The 15,122-nt window shown below is 46.5% G+C and overlaps 9 protein-coding genes across 9 annotated transcripts; 4 read left to right on the forward strand and 5 right to left on the reverse strand.

The window, feature by feature from the left end:
• Nucleotides 1-855: 855 nt before the first annotated feature.
• Nucleotides 856-1,098, reverse strand: HETIRDRAFT_162867 (uncharacterized protein; the record flags this gene model as incomplete). The annotated part of the gene is made up of 1 exon (XM_009554031.1): nucleotides 856-1,098. One exon carries the CDS (start codon nucleotides 1,096-1,098, stop codon nucleotides 856-858), a length of 243 nt encoding a protein of 80 aa, XP_009552326.1.
• A 253-nt stretch (nucleotides 1,099-1,351) lies between these two features.
• On the reverse strand, nucleotides 1,352-1,572 carry HETIRDRAFT_329766 (uncharacterized protein; the record flags this gene model as incomplete). Its single annotated transcript, XM_009554032.1, has 2 exons — nucleotides 1,352-1,413; nucleotides 1,470-1,572. The coding sequence occupies 2 exons, from the start codon at nucleotides 1,570-1,572 to the stop codon at nucleotides 1,352-1,354; spliced, it is 165 nt and encodes a 54-aa protein (XP_009552327.1).
• Nucleotides 1,573-3,290: 1,718 nt separating this feature from the next.
• On the reverse strand, nucleotides 3,291-4,861 carry HETIRDRAFT_422700 (uncharacterized protein; the record flags this gene model as incomplete). Its single annotated transcript, XM_009554033.1, has 6 exons — nucleotides 3,291-3,417; nucleotides 3,473-3,642; nucleotides 3,698-3,886; nucleotides 3,942-4,097; nucleotides 4,153-4,668; nucleotides 4,727-4,861. The coding sequence occupies 6 exons, from the start codon at nucleotides 4,859-4,861 to the stop codon at nucleotides 3,291-3,293; spliced, it is 1,293 nt and encodes a 430-aa protein (XP_009552328.1).
• Nucleotides 4,862-4,867: 6 nt separating this feature from the next.
• On the reverse strand, nucleotides 4,868-5,440 carry HETIRDRAFT_455680 (uncharacterized protein; the record flags this gene model as incomplete). Its single annotated transcript, XM_009554034.1, has 3 exons — nucleotides 4,868-5,080; nucleotides 5,140-5,345; nucleotides 5,404-5,440. 3 exons carry the CDS (start codon nucleotides 5,438-5,440, stop codon nucleotides 4,868-4,870), a joined length of 456 nt encoding a protein of 151 aa, XP_009552329.1.
• Nucleotides 5,441-6,602: 1,162 nt separating this feature from the next.
• Nucleotides 6,603-9,756, forward strand: HETIRDRAFT_329293 (uncharacterized protein; the record flags this gene model as incomplete). The annotated part of the gene is made up of 6 exons (XM_009554035.1): nucleotides 6,603-6,672; nucleotides 6,731-7,251; nucleotides 7,313-7,603; nucleotides 7,659-8,469; nucleotides 8,523-9,323; nucleotides 9,377-9,756. The coding sequence occupies 6 exons, from the start codon at nucleotides 6,603-6,605 to the stop codon at nucleotides 9,754-9,756; spliced, it is 2,874 nt and encodes a 957-aa protein (XP_009552330.1).
• Nucleotides 9,757-11,671: 1,915 nt separating this feature from the next.
• On the forward strand, nucleotides 11,672-11,888 carry HETIRDRAFT_422703 (uncharacterized protein; the record flags this gene model as incomplete). The annotated part of the gene is made up of 2 exons (XM_009554036.1): nucleotides 11,672-11,674; nucleotides 11,727-11,888. The coding sequence occupies 2 exons, from the start codon at nucleotides 11,672-11,674 to the stop codon at nucleotides 11,886-11,888; spliced, it is 165 nt and encodes a 54-aa protein (XP_009552331.1).
• A 1,893-nt stretch (nucleotides 11,889-13,781) lies between these two features.
• Nucleotides 13,782-14,198, reverse strand: HETIRDRAFT_106703 (uncharacterized protein; the record flags this gene model as incomplete). Its single annotated transcript, XM_009554181.1, has 2 exons — nucleotides 13,782-13,961; nucleotides 14,043-14,198. The coding sequence occupies 2 exons, from the start codon at nucleotides 14,196-14,198 to the stop codon at nucleotides 13,782-13,784; spliced, it is 336 nt and encodes a 111-aa protein (XP_009552476.1).
• A 69-nt stretch (nucleotides 14,199-14,267) lies between these two features.
• Nucleotides 14,268-14,605, forward strand: HETIRDRAFT_422704 (uncharacterized protein; the record flags this gene model as incomplete). Its single annotated transcript, XM_009554037.1, has 2 exons — nucleotides 14,268-14,489; nucleotides 14,543-14,605. The coding sequence occupies 2 exons, from the start codon at nucleotides 14,268-14,270 to the stop codon at nucleotides 14,603-14,605; spliced, it is 285 nt and encodes a 94-aa protein (XP_009552332.1).
• Nucleotides 14,606-14,654: 49 nt separating this feature from the next.
• Nucleotides 14,655-14,828, forward strand: HETIRDRAFT_54019 (uncharacterized protein; the record flags this gene model as incomplete). The annotated part of the gene is made up of 1 exon (XM_009553573.1): nucleotides 14,655-14,828. A coding segment is annotated over one exon (174 nt), but the record flags the coding sequence as incomplete, so codon positions are not given.
• Nucleotides 14,829-15,122: the final 294 nt, after the last annotated feature.

The raw sequence follows: 15,122 nt of genomic DNA on the forward strand, positions 1-15,122 counted from the left end.
GGCTCCACGATGTCTTCGCTGAACCAGATCATAACGCGACAACTGACGGTAGCAAAGGTTGCATAGCGGAGGTGCTCAACCTCGAACAGGATGCAGACATTTGAGGGGAGACTAAGTCGCTTGCCGTTGGGCAGCGCCAGGAGCTTGTTATCGTCCAACACACTAGGAAACATATTGAGGATGGTGCTGCGGTCTGAAGCTAGAACACACCTGTTTAAGTTTTCTACCCACTTGGGATTGACATTGCCATCAAAGATAATCCAATGCCTCTTCCCGCTTTCGCCATGGGCATCATCTACGATCTTTTGCAGAACGTGTGTAAAGAGTCCGTCTTCCATTCGCGTGTTGTTTGATCGAGCATGCCGTACAAAGCATCCTTATGCATGGCCTAGGGGTCAATGATGTATGCAACTCCTTCAACACTGTCCAGACGCTCCAACGCAGCCAAAAGTACTTGCCAAGCACTTGTCTTCCCACTCCCCAATAAACCAACCATCATAAGACCGTTCTGGATCTTCTGGATCTAATACAGTTGCAAGATTCCCAATACCCAATGCTTGCCTTGAACAAGACGACGTTCTTCGCAGACCTTCCCAATCTGTTTGCGCAAAGCGTTGGTGAGTGCCTGGAAATATGTCGGTGAGCAGACCGTTAACATCGGATAAGATTGAATTAAGATTGATGAATTCAGAGGATGATGTCCTAAACAGATGAACCTTGTCAAGAGTAGTACGCCGTCAGCCACCAACTTCGGCACAATCGTTTCCGTGATGCAAAATTACTTGTTCCGATATGGTATCTGAGTCCTCCGACATCCGCAGCCTCCCTGGAGTCACGAGCCACTTGCAGGCGCTCCTACTTCAGAATGCCAGCACTAATGAGGACTGCCTTCAAAGCACGCAGACCAAAGCCATAGTGGGGATGAGGTGATAGCTGTTTATCCCAAATTTTGAAGAAGGGCACGATCTTTGAGGCCAGGGACTCTGCAGTACGGAAACCTTGTGAGAATAACGTCACCTGAGCAATGAGCTCATGATCAGGACGAGTCATAGCCATACTTAGAGATAAGGTCAGATTGTAGATGCACCAGAAACTCATGGCCTGAAGAGCTTGGTCAAGTTAGGTGGCAACTGAGAGCGGCCAGCTTAGTTCAGGTTAGTGGTAATGAATATACCTGAGAATGCAAAATTCAGTATTCAAGAACAGTCTGATATAGAAAATGATTTGTACCGATGCTGTTGTTGATCTTCATATTTTCTCAACCAGACGGTCCAGATAAAACCTCATCTGGTAAAGCCAAGAGAACGCCATATTGTTGGTTGCCTTTTGCTGAATGAGCTGGCGGGTAACATCATGCTGATGCACAAGCTTGGTGATGAGGTGCTCGCATTTCCGGCGGTGACGGATCAAATGCTGGAAATAGAAGGAAATTAGTTTCACCATGATGGCAAGCATACCAGTAGACTCACCTTTATGATACAGGGATAGCTTCAGTGTGACAAGTGAGTTCAAATTCTTGCCACATTTATTGAAAAGGCCATCCCAGCCTCTGCATGAATACTGAATGCCCATCTCTTCAACGACACAGACAAAACAATGCTTACCAAATATGGAGACACTTGTTCTGATGATTGACCAGATCCAGGGTAGACACAAAAGGTGTACTGGAGAGACTCCTTGCCTCCCCCTCAGCTCGTACAATAACTTCCTCAAACTCTTGTTGTTCTTCTGACCAATGGCATGCTCAGCTTTTGAGATGGTCTCTTGACCTTGACTTGACTTGGCCTTGTCTCAGATGCCAAACTCTTCGGTCTGCCGCTATCACCATTTGTTAATAATTTGTTTAATCTGGCATGATAGCTTCTATCGTGAATGTGATAACATACACACCAGATGACCTCACAAGTGTCTGCCTCAATCTTCCATGTCAAGATCAGCATCCAGGCTGTGGACGCAACGCAAGGGCGGGCGCCATAAGGCGGTTGATTTCAACCTTGTCATTTCCAGACGAGAGGAGGTCGGTCCTGGAAAGACGTATAATACGAAAGGCTTAGAACTGTGGTTGACCATACCGCCCGTTGACTCTGCAGAGCCAGTGGAGTAGAAGGTGCTATTTCTGAATATCGTTGACCGTGCACATTACCTTGCTTACAAGGTCACATCAAGCTCGTGACTTAAAAGCATGTGTAAAAACATACGTGAGTGACAGTGGACACTTTCCTAATTTGGTAAATTATTGTCGACAAACCTAGGACCTACAGTAAAGGTGCCAGGAATAATATATGTCATAGTACGCCCTTGTACGCTTTCGTTGTATGCTCTCTCTGATCTTGTTCTGGTCTTCCTCCCTCAAGTAGCTCAAATGCATCTTCCACGAGCAAGCCTTAAATAAGTTTACATCCCCTTGCCTGATGGAGCGCCACGGTCCAACAGGGGACATGATCTTTATAGTTGATTCCCTGTTGCCATTAAACATTGACTATCTGCTCTACAGAAAGCCTTCTTTGCTGGGGCTTTTTTTTTTTCAAAAGATCCACCATCGAACTCGCATGCATATTTGACTGGAGCGCACAACCCTTTTTCTGGCACTCCTTCAAATTCAAGGTCACTCCCAAACCATCATGCACTCTCAAGTCCATCCGACTGGATAGGCCTTGTCCACGCTTGGCTGCGTGTACTATATCGCTGTCTGTGTTCGATTCGCGCCTGCTTCAATGAGCGAGGTGCTTGAACTAGCAAGAACTTCCTGTCATGCTTGATAGACAAATGACACTCGGTGAGGACCTCTATTCTCCATGGATGATGGACGACGAAGATTAGACAGTTGATTCTGCTAATGTAAACAAAAAACAATATCTGAGAAAACCCCATCAGCGAAAGTAGAGTCTGAGATATAAAACTATATATATATATATCTAAAGGAGTGGACAGCTGGCAAGCTAGCTAACAACAAGATCAATGAGTGGAGTAACATACCAAGATCAATGAAAACAAATCACAGCGAAAAAAAGCAATAGGAAAACAAGCAGCGACGTGAAACAGGCCAAGAGTGGTAAACGAGTGACATGAAAGAAAAGCATAATGAGCATGAAAATGACCAGATAGTGAACGCAAAGGTACCATTTTGAAGACAGAAGGACTGGTTAACGAGCAAGTTGAAAAAGCATTGGGAGTGATAAGTGACTTGAATAGAGAAAACGAACAAATGGCTCGAAAGACAGGATGATGCAAAAAATGTAAGGAGGTGGACAAGAAGAGTTGAAAGCAAAGTATCACCCGTGCTCACAATATCAGGCCACTGGATCCGCCCAGGCACCTAGTTGGTCCCCCATCCTAATGATTGTTGCCTTTACATGAGGGTTTGCCATCTCAGTCAGTGTGCCGGTGGGATCCATGGGCTCATCGGGCAGACTTTGGCTACATTTGGGCGATTAAATTATCAGAAATAGTGGAGATGCATCTATCAACTAACCTAGTGACTCGAAAAAGATAAGCCATTAGCTTGTGATAGAGATTGGGATTCTGGCGCTTAATCTCATTCAACGTTGCCAAGTGATCCAGATAGTATCCCGCATATGTTCCTGAGTCAAAATGTATCTGGTTGTAGAAGCTATTTTGAAGCTCCTGTAAGCTAGCAAAAGCCTATGCACTAGATATCAGTAAGAGGTAGGGTTCAGTGATTGGAATCATTACATACCGTTGTTGTCGCCAGAGCGACCATTGACGCCGGCAATTCTTTCTCCTCCGATCCTGGCCCCTCGGTGATGCTCGAGGAAAACAGCACAAGACGGAATCGCGTTATAGGCTTCGTACCAAAAAATGCCTCATGTATGATGTCGGTGATGCCATCATTACAATATGGCTTCTCCTCAATGAATCTTCCTCTCTGAAGGCCGAAAGGAATTAGAAATCAATAAAAGATTTTGGTCAGCATGGCACACCTCATAGGCATAAATGTAGTTGTCTTTGGTGAGGAGACTGTTTACCAGAGCAACTTGCTCAGTGTGCTTCAAGTTCTTGATCCTATAAGAATGGGGCATTATAAGGGTGGCCTTTTCCTTCAAAGCCCCTCTAAAGTTGCTAATGCGCCCACTTTGCTGGAGAAACATTAGAACCAGATCATCCAGATTGCCCATGCGCACGTACACTCACTGCCAAAAAATTGGCATATTCACTGTCCAATTCCAGTCGCTTCTTGATGGCATCGAGCTTCAGCTCGTTCGCAGCTTTGACAAAGACCTGTCGCATCACTTGGTATTGGACACTTCCAGCAGCCGGAAATGTGTAGTCCCAGCATAATACGATGGGTATCTGATGAGTCGTTGCTTCGGTGATAAGCCTATGAATGGTAGGTGTCTGTAAGCTGACAGAGGCGACTTTTACCGAAGGATGAAAGACAATATCTGTATCCGCCGGCCATTCTTTGGGGGGGCCAACATTCTCATTCATGACGTTTGGTACAATTTGTGCAAGAACTGTGTCGTCAATGGAGTTTGCAGACATCTGTGAGTGTATATCAGGATGGCCCAACGTGATGACCATCTGCAGTCGATATCGCACCTTTAACTTAGAAGAAGGTTTGCGATTACTAGACAGTTGAGCTTGAGGATGGGTCTTGAGATTGTTCTTGGTGGCCTGAGACTTTATAGCTCCCATGGATGAAGAAGCCTGTGGAATGATCTTCCCGTTAAGATCTGCGAATGATCAAAAACTAAGCAATCCACACCGCACAGTCATTCGAATCACGTCCGAGATGACAGCCTACTTTGGCATCATTGGTCTGGAAACTCAATGGCGCTTGAAAGGCTTGAGTTTCCTTCGGCTTTACTGAGGTATTTGCTCTTGCTACGAAGGCGGCCATACGGTGTTAGGAGGGAATTGGTGCCTTTGCTTCTTGGTCGAGCACTTCATCTCTGTCCGTACTCTCGCGTTTGAACTCATCGTCAGGGATCATGGCCGACTTGCGCACGGTGGCAGTGATCTTGCTTCCAGCGGCCTTCGCACCTTTCCTAGCAATGTTCATAATTGTATCGTCGTCATCACTGCTCCAAGTCTCAATGTCTGAAGCCCATTCCGGCACCTATTTGGCATAAGGATTAGCCACAGCTTGCATGGGACAAGATTGATAGAGAATCTCACAGCGACCTTCATTTGTCGTAACATCGCTTTCATATCTTTCAGCCTGGGTTTCTTCTCCGCTGTTTGAGCTTTATTCTCTTGCTCCCAATTCTCACTATGCTCCGTCACCTCCGATTCATTGGTGCTCGAACGGCGCTGCTTGTCATCAGTACAGTTCTCTAATGAATTTTCCGGATCTGACTCGACGACAATGATGTCGTCTTCATCTTTCAATTGCACAGTTAATTTGTTAGGGATCGTCAGAGCCTTGATCAAGTGACTCACCGCGCTCTCTTTGTTTTCCCTTCTGCTTGCGGGACATACCCGCACTCTTGGATGGAGGTTTGCGACGAGATCTTCTTGGCTTACCTAGGTATAGTATTAGTTGAAGAAGAGACAAGCCAGGACTAGTATGGCAGACCCCTAGAGAAGTACACACTCGGTTGACGTGTTAGAGCCTGAGGATGTTGCTTGGAAATTGGTTCATCGACTTTGGTGTCACCTTTGATAGTGTCCTGAGCTGACGTCTTCGCCTCGGACTTTGACTGGGACTGGCAACCTGTTTGAGACATGGCCAGCAGAGGTGAGAGGAAACAGATTGAGATTTAGGTGTATGAGCATTTTCCAACTGACGCTGTGAATTTTTGCTTACCCGACCTTCTCTTCTTTTCTATGGGACCAGGGGCGCTCAGCGTGGGAGACAAAGGGTGTTTTGCCGTGCCCCTTCTACTAGAGCTCTGTTGCCAAACTGCCAGTGTAAGTCAGATTTCGTTATTGCGGAGCGAAATTCATGAATTTGCAATAAAAATGTACAGTTTACTTCCAAGGCTTTAGTCTTTGCCTTTCGCGTGGGTCTTGAGGCTGAGGCCAAGGCAAGCGTTAGCAAGCTAATTGAAAAGATTTCAACAATGGTTACCAATTTGGGATGCCGGCGGCGGCTCGAGATCAACATCCATGGCCTCCAATCCAGCTACTACAAGCGAATGTGAGCTCCCGTACTTGGTTGATCGCACTGACCATACCTACCCTGACATTTGTGTATGTGTGTTGCAAAAGCCACCTGGGCCGTGGAAATAGATTTCTTGGTAGCATTTGCCATCATAATGGATTTCACGGTCAACGTGGGGGATGGAGAAGATTGATAGAGTAGTGAGTATAAAGACTGAGTAGTTGATGATAATGATACGCCATCTCCCGCTCTCCTTTTAAATCTTCCACAAATTTGATCTTCAGTATAGTCCGGGACCATCTCTCTTGATTCACGCACCATTGCCAAGTTCAGGACACTTTGCGAACATTGCACGGGAGTTCGACATTGTACGTGCTAATACTCTCACCCAGATTTCCATGGCATCGTTTACCTCACTCTTTCCAGACCATCAATTATGATATATTTTTGTCCAGGTTGCGGAAAGCAGGGCCTTTCGCACAGTGGCCTTTCATAGCACTTTGCAAAGTCAAAGGACCTAAGATGCCAACAAATCATGAACGATATAGGGCTAGCAGGTCCAAGTCATCCTATGGCCGTCGAGAATTTTTTTGCAAACTTTCAAGGTAATAATTCCGCGGATCTGGAATTTTAGCTACTCTTCTAATTTCTTTGATAATCCAGGTCACAACAATAATCATCTAGCAACAGAGATCCAGGCTGCTTTTTTAGAACATCACTCAGCGGACGACAGTCTTGACGGGTGGAGCGCCAAAGATGAGGATAGTGCCATGGCACGACCTGAATCCCCTGGACTGCCTGACAGTGGCAAGGATGAGGATGAGGACGAACTGGAAGCCGAAGGGGAAAAACACTGGGAACAACCTGTGATTGATGACGAGCCAGCCAACCCCTTAGAGATTCCTATGGAAGAAGATGAACAGCGTGCGCTCGATGACCGGACTCAGGCAGAAGAACCGTTGTGGAATGACCCCACGATAGTACCATTTCCAGGTGCAGCAGGTGCTCCAGTCAAGAATGAGGGTCGGTCAAACTACGACAAGTACAGCGACTTGATAGATGGCTTGAATAATCCCAATGTATGGTGGCTGTTTGCTTCGAAATTAGAGTGGGAATTCACGCATTGGGCGAAGATGCGAGGGCCTGGATCTACTGCTGTAACAGAACTTTTGAACATTGAAGAGGTAGGCCATTTCTCGATCCAGGATTCTCCGGGATCTGATTTCATCGCTTGGCCGTTTCTAGGTGCAGGAAAAACTCGGACTTTCATTCACAACATCAAAGCAACTCAATCAAATAATTGATAATCGACTCCCCAATCGCCCCACATTCAAGCGGCACGAAATCGTCGTAGATGGCGAATGCTATGAAACCTATTTTTGTGATGTGATAGAGTGCATTTCAGCGCTGTATAGTGATCCCGAATTCGCCTCAATCATGACGTATGCTCCGAAGAAACTGTATGTTGACGACAACACCAGCACAGTAAGGATGTTCAATGAACTTGACAGCGGGAGATGGTGGTGGCGGGTTCAAGTGCATAAAAAGGGTTGATTTTTTTTTATATTTGTTAACATCGGACTTGTCGCAGAAAACCCTAGAGGAGCAGAAGCCGGGAGCAACTGTCATCCCCCTCATCATTTCGACTGACAAGACGCAGCTGACCGACTTTCGAGGAAAGTCCGCATACCCTGTATATCTTACCATCGGAAACATACCTAAGGAAGTCCGCCGCAAGCCATCTCGTCGTGCCTATATCCTTATCGGGTATCTCCTGGCCTGTCGTCTCACTCATATCAAGAACAAGAAGACTCGGCGGCGCGCAGCCGCTAACCTATTTCACGCATGCATGCGCCGGTTGCTAGCGCCTATACGAGGGGTCGGTAGACATGGCATGAATCTAGCTTCAGGTGATGGGATTGTTCGTCGATGTCATCCCATACTGGCTGCTTATGTAGGTGACTATCTGGAACAGACACTCGTCGCTTGTTGCAAGAACTTTGAATGCCCGAAGTGCCATGTACTTCCCACAGACCTTGGAGAGCCTGCTGTCTGCAAGAACCAGAGCTCAAACGAGGCTCTCAAGGCCCTGACGTCTATTGACCGCGAACCAGCAGCGTATATTGAGTCTTGTAAAGCCGTCGGGTTGAAGCCAGTCTATCATTCATTCTGGGCCGAGCTCCCATTCACAAATATTTTCCAGTCGATCACTCCGGATAACTTACATCAACTTTATCAAGGGATGGTCAAGCATGTCATATCCTGGATCACATCTGCCTTTGGCGAAGCTGAAGTAGACGCACGCTTTCGACGCCTTCCACCAAATCACAATGTCCGACTCTTTTCTAATGGGATTTCACTCTTATCTCGTGTCACGGGACAAGAACACAAAGATATCTGCCGTGTTTTGCTCAGGATTATCATCAACTTGCCTCTCAAGTTGGGTTGTCTCCAGTTCATCTTGTTCGCGCTGTCCATGCACTCATGGATTTTGTTTATATCACACAATACCCTTCCCACACTTCGACGACACTCGGCTACCTTGACGCGGCTCTCGCACGTTTCCACGCTAACAAGAACATTTTCCTCGAGATTGGCATTCGTAAAAGCTTCAAGCTTCCAAAGCTTCATTTGCTGATGCACTACATTCTTTCTATCACCCTTTTCGGCACTACGGATAACTACGACACTGCATATTCGGAACGTCTTCATATTGACCTCGCGAAAGACACTTATTGTGCAACCAACCACAAAGACGAGTATGCACAAATGACAACATGGTTGCAGCACCGCGAGAAAATGCAGCGACACGCGTTGTTTGTACAGTGGCGTCTCTCGGGGCATCCAGTGATCTCTACTCTCAAGCCTCCCACCATTCCACGTCACCTTTGCATAAAGATTGCGCGGCTCCCCAGTCAAAAGGCCGTCAGGATCAATGATATTCCTTCCCTCTATGGGGCTGTCGATTTTAGGCAGGCGCTCGCAGAGTTTATCCTCAAGACTTCAAATCCTAATCTCACCGTACATCAAATTCGAGCTCTAGCTCCTCGTTATTCCATCCCTTTCCAGACCGTTCCAGTATTTTATAAGATCAAATTCTGGAACGAAGACACTCAAGGATGTGAAGAGGCCGCCAAAACCCTCGACTGTGTTCATGTACACCCTGCGCATAAAGATTCGAGCAATCGAAAGGTTTCGAGTCGATTTGATACTGTTCTGATAGACAAAAAAGATGGGAAAGAATCCGGCGTCGCAGGTGCCGAGACTACTCTTCCAATTCTTGGTCATCAGCTAATACCACGTCTCTAGGTTATCACGTTGGGCAAGTTCAAATCATTTTCAGCTTGAACAAGTGTTCCAGGAAGGCAGCTATTCCATCTCACATAGATATGCCATCCCATCTCACATATGTGGAGTGGTTTACTCCGTTCGGGACCGCTGATAGCAACCACCAGATGCATACCATCAAGCGTTCTTTCACACCCATAGGTGGTAGTAGCGGGGAAACTGCGCGCAAACAGCTAGCTAGTGTTATCAACGTTAGTAAAATTTGTTGTAGTGTACATCTCATTCTGAAGTTCGGCCATGTTGCTCCTCGTTCATGGAGCAGTACAGATGTCCTTGAGAATTGTCCTGCATTTCTTGTCAACTGTTTTACAGACAGACACACTTATATCACAGTATATTAAATAGTTCTAATCCAAGCGAGAGTATCATATCATTGTTGAATGGAGAATTTAGAGCTAGCTTTCAGAATCTAGAAGGTACCACACTTGCGCCAACATCAGCAGACACTGAGTGATGGACGGTGGACAGGCCCTAGCCATATTGCCCTGAGATTGTGAAACATAAGTGTCGAAAATCATCTTGTCATGAAAACATTGAGTGAAACATAGATAGGATTCTGCGCGAGGGAGAGAGAAATATCTGTAGTTAGAGAATGATGAATTGTTCATGATGCAAAATAAAAAAATCGACTGAATTAGATTCACGAGAAGTGCTGTTGTCCTGACTCGTCGGCGTGTAGGCTTTACATGTCATACTCCGAGGAGTTGCTTTGCGGCGCAGTTGACAGCCTAAAATTAGGCACCGGGCCAGACAGCTTTGTGATCATATATGATGTGACGGAGTTGAACTATGCAAAGGGAGACCTGACGCTTGTGGGTGGGAATATCGGCAGGCGTAGCTGATGCGTCGTGAATTTGTCAGTGACCTTCGCGACCTTAGAGACCTAACTAAACTTGGCAGGATTCAGTAAGTGTGCGCGTTCGTTATTATGAAGCGCGTGCCAATTTGAAGGTATCGAGCAGGTAATGATAACCGGGACATGTTGTTTATTGAATCTTGCTGCTGCATGGCCACCACACTGAAATCAGCCAGCTTCCCCACCATTCAACACCTGAACGTAACCACAAAAAAATCACATTAATTGTCTGTTACAAGCGTAGGGTCGTACCTAGACTTCTCGAAGAAACACGCCCATCTGTTGACTAGTTACCTGTCCATATTGTTCAGCATCTAATACCTCAACTTGAGAACTACACACCCTCGCAGTCACACATCTCCAGATTCAACACAACGTGATCCCCAAAACTTGCACCATCGGCCACCTAGAGACACAAGAAGCCCCTGGGGCAGTGGCAGTCTCAAATATGTTGAGCTTCTTGTGGTATGTGCGCGTGAGAGCTGAACAAGCGCGCCGTCGTATACTTTGCGGATGGTACATAGAAGCAGGTGTCGCGTGGAATCGCGCTTCACTCAGTGATCAGGTACAAGAATCACAGAGGAGGGGATACGACTATTTTCTCTTGAAAGTATGATCGATGTCAGCAGTACATATCCCTTGACTTACCTTGTCATGGTCCCCAAGGTGTGCCCGTTGTGGTACTTGCAAGCTATCTAGTGGCTCATACTGGAAGGTTTGGTTGGTCGGTTCCAGTTTGAAACTTCAAAACTCCCAGCGTCTCTGAGCGGCTCTGAGCGCTTGAATGAACACATCAGCAAACCTGTAACCAGTCCCAGCCAGTCCCAGAGCCCCATATGCTCCTAGATGCTTAGGTCATCTGGGGATATCTGGCTAGACACCCATGTACTCTGTACAGACGCTTCCCAGTTTGCTGATGACTCTGCTGATTTGCTGATGCACCCAGTGGTTGTGCCGATATAAAGCCTTCTATTTCCCCTCAGGGTTTTTTTCTCAGCCGACATCTCTGACAGTGTGTCAGCCACCCTTGACCTCTCTCGTAGTCCACAATGCAGTCTAACAACCCTTTCCGACTATGTGATTGCTTGTTTGGTGCTAATGACTACCCGCTTGTTCCGCTTCCAACACCAATTGATACTACCTGCATCCATCGACCCCACAATCATCATCAGGACAGTCCCCATCCTTTCCAACCACACCCGTGATATTCCTACGATCGCTCATTCTTCTCGTCACCACCCTCAGTTCAGAGCAGTCCTGCTCCAGCCGCATCTACCCCTGTTCCCACTCACCTTCATCAATTCAATTCAACTTCGCCACCTGCTTAATTACAAGCTACATTGGAGCATCTTGACTCAGATGGAAGGCCTGCTACGAGCTCTCCTCCACACCTAGCATCCATGGTGAGTTGATTGATACCACTGTGATGTCAATGAAGCCTAATGAACCTTTCAGTTTTTGATCTGGAGTGAGGGCTTTGGAACAGAGAGAGATAGCATCGAGCTAGCGTTGTTCTTCACTCGATCGCAACACTATTATAACACTGCGGAGGTGTCTGTCGCGGCATGGAAGGCCAAATCAGTTCTCAAAACAGTGTTAGAGGCTAGGATGCTTTGAGTTCATCAAGGGCGACACCGTCGAGTTGGACAAGGAGGACACACTCGAGTTTGGCTAGGCCCGGCAGAGCACGGGCGATGAGGATGAAGAGGGTGAGGAGGAGCTAGACAAGCTCGTCGAGGTGCTCAAGGTGCTAGAGAAGTTCCAGTAAGCTCCCTGTTTCCTGCCCCGCTAGTTTCTGCTTGCATTCACGATCGGGTGCTGCGCAGTGGATGCTGTGACCTAATTATGTTCCATAGCCATAATAACAAGTAATCATAGATAATAAATTATAATGCTTTGCCTAATTGTCACCTAATTTTGCTCTCATCAGCACTAATTAAAGTGCATTTATGTTTGATCAATCCAAATTAGAGGGAGTGTGACCTAATAAACTCTAACCCTAAATGATCATAATTTAGCATAGCTTAGCATAATCATGTCTCATTAGATCAGGTTTATGGGGGGGGGTAAGCTAAAAAAGTCTAATCCTAATCTTTCACAATTTAGTACAGCATAGCATCCATTATGGCTAATTAGAGCTTAAGACAAGGAGGTGGTTTCCCAGATGACGGTGTTGGCACGAGGGAAGTCAGAATTGATATGAGAAGATGGGAGTATGATAGGGACATGATTTGGTGCTGTAAAATTGATATCCTCAGCATCATACATCCATTCATGTTCAGCTGCAGGGCTGAACGGCTCCTCCATATTGATATCTCTATCACGTCTTGTGTCTGGATTGATCACTGTTGCAGTCAATAATTTGAGTGAAGCACACATAGCAAGGTTGACAGCCCAGGTCATACAGCCCGAAAAACGGCTGTTGAGATGCTGTGCGACTGCCAACTGGGAGCTAAACATCTTGCTGCAGCTTGGGTAGCTAAACCAATGAGGGTGTTTTAGAGTAGGTAGTGAATGTCGAGGCTGGCACGCCTGAGTCTGGTGTGCCTGAGTCTAGCATGCCATGCTAAAGAACTGTATTGTGAACTGGGCTGCGTGAGTAGCAAAGAACGATGAGAGACGACAAACTAAATGTGAAAGAGCACTCAGGAGCCATGAGCATCGTAGAGAACGAGTCGCTAGTGAGCTCTCCCTGTGCTGGCCGCTTACATCTATATAATCACAACGTGTTTGTAACTCGCAGCATCCACAAGGCCTTGATCCCACACTCAACACACTGCCATTTCTTGCTGTTCTCTTCAATGTTCTATGTTACATCCTCTGATCAAGCACTCGGATATCCAGATGTATGTTTTGAGCTGATGCAAGTGTATCACTATCTCCGGATATGACCCACCACACTGATCTCATCCTTTTAGGTTCCTTTGTTCCAGACTTCAACTGATGCGCCTACAGATTCTGTCGCAAGCTTTCAACGTCATGATTTGGACAGTCATCCAAAGGCTGCTGTCAGCAGGAAGAGCCATGGTTAAGCCATCCAATGATCAATCATGTTGTCAATACACACAGGGAATAGCAGATACATGAGTCTTCCTCTTTCTTCACAATATTGACCATGGATGATTCATGACGAGGGAGGTCCTTCATGTGTGGTGGTGCTCCGGGCTCCTGTTTGGATAGGAGTGAACGAGTGGATTACATCCTCCTCGCAATATCTTCTGCTGATACAACACGGCACTTGGTATTCCCCTCCCACAACCATCCGCCCATCCGAGCTGCACTTAATTTTCAAGACAATAGTTGAGGTAGGTGATGTCATATACCTAGCAAACTGGGCTATTAAGCAAGAGCGTGAAAAGGAGATGACTTCATTCACTCAAAATCTAATGGCTGTTCATTCTAGTTGACATTGATGCAATTGAGATGACAAGTTCTTAATGGGGCCTCTAGATGGGCAAAAATCTGTTCTAATAATTACTTTGAAAATACCCAAATTGTATACACCAAGTACTAAAGCTTGTCGTACAAGTGGAATGGCTCCTGCTCATCATCCAGACCAGGCTTGTAGCTCAATCTGGTACCCACACTCTCATACATCTTGCTCGTGATTGGGTTCACGACCGCCTGCACCTTAGTGAGCTTTTCCTTGAGCTCCTCCATAGTCACCGACATGCTGTTCTCGTCAATCCACTAGGTCAAATGAGTGATGTCATCACTGGTCTCACTGTCCTCCATATCATCAACGAGCCCACTGCTGCTGCTATTACATACAGCCTTGACAAGAAAGGTGGCGAGTCTGAGATCATTGTCTAAGATCTCGGTGGTGGTACTTTTGATGTCTGCCTCCCATCCATCGATGAGGGCATCTTCGAGGTATTGGCCACAGCCGGTGACACCCATCTTGGTGGTGAGGGCTTTGACAACCATGTCATCGACTACCTCGTTAAGTAGTATAAGAAGCAGACCAGCACTAATGTGACCTTTAGCCTCTGAGCCATGGGAAAACTGAAGTGTGAGGTTGAAAAGGCAAAGTGCAATCTCAGTTCGCAGCAGAGCACCCACATTGAAATCAAGGTGTTCAAAAATGGCAATGACTTCTCTAAGTTGTTTACTCACACCAAGTTTGAGGAGCTAAACTTGAACCTCTTCTATAAGACAATGAAGCCTGTTAAGCAGGTTCATAAGGATGCTGGTGTCAAGAAGAAGGACATTGATGAGGTGTGCAGCTACGTTGATATACTCCAGCAAGATGCTGACTTGTCTCCTAAAAGGTCACCTTCGAGGTTGGTGCAGATGGTATCATGAAGGTCTCTGCTGCCAACAAGGGAATATAAGTACCACAGTCGCTTCTCAATCAGATCACTACTTAGCTTGCCAATTGACAGTGGTAAATCCGAATCTATCACGATCACCAATGAAAAGGGCCGTCTCTCTAAGGAAGAGATCGAGTGCATGATTAAGGAAGCCAAAGACTTCGCCTCTGAAGATAAAGCCTCCCACGCATGCACCGAGGCATTAAACTCGCTCTCATCATTTGTCTACAGCCTCAAGGCATAGCTTGGCGATCAGAAAGGGTTCGGCAGCAAGATCAGTGACTCGGACAAGAAAACACTGCTCCTGCTGATGAAGGAGACGACGGCATGGATCCTATCATATCTGGCACATGCATAGGCCTTCGTGGGGCACGGAATGTGCTGCATGATGTGCCTGTTCTCATGTCCCTCTCCTGGAGAATGCCCTACCTTAGACGCTTGCTGGACAAAGTCCTCCTCCATACACGTTTTCGTCTTGAGCTGCTCTGAACAGCACTGTGCACCGTACCTCTGCGTGGGCAGCGCCATGACCTGTGGC

Source organism: Heterobasidion irregulare (assembly GCF_000320585.1).
Source record: "Heterobasidion irregulare TC 32-1 unplaced genomic scaffold scaffold_12, whole genome shotgun sequence".
Taxonomy (NCBI): domain Eukaryota; kingdom Fungi; phylum Basidiomycota; class Agaricomycetes; order Russulales; family Bondarzewiaceae; genus Heterobasidion; species Heterobasidion irregulare.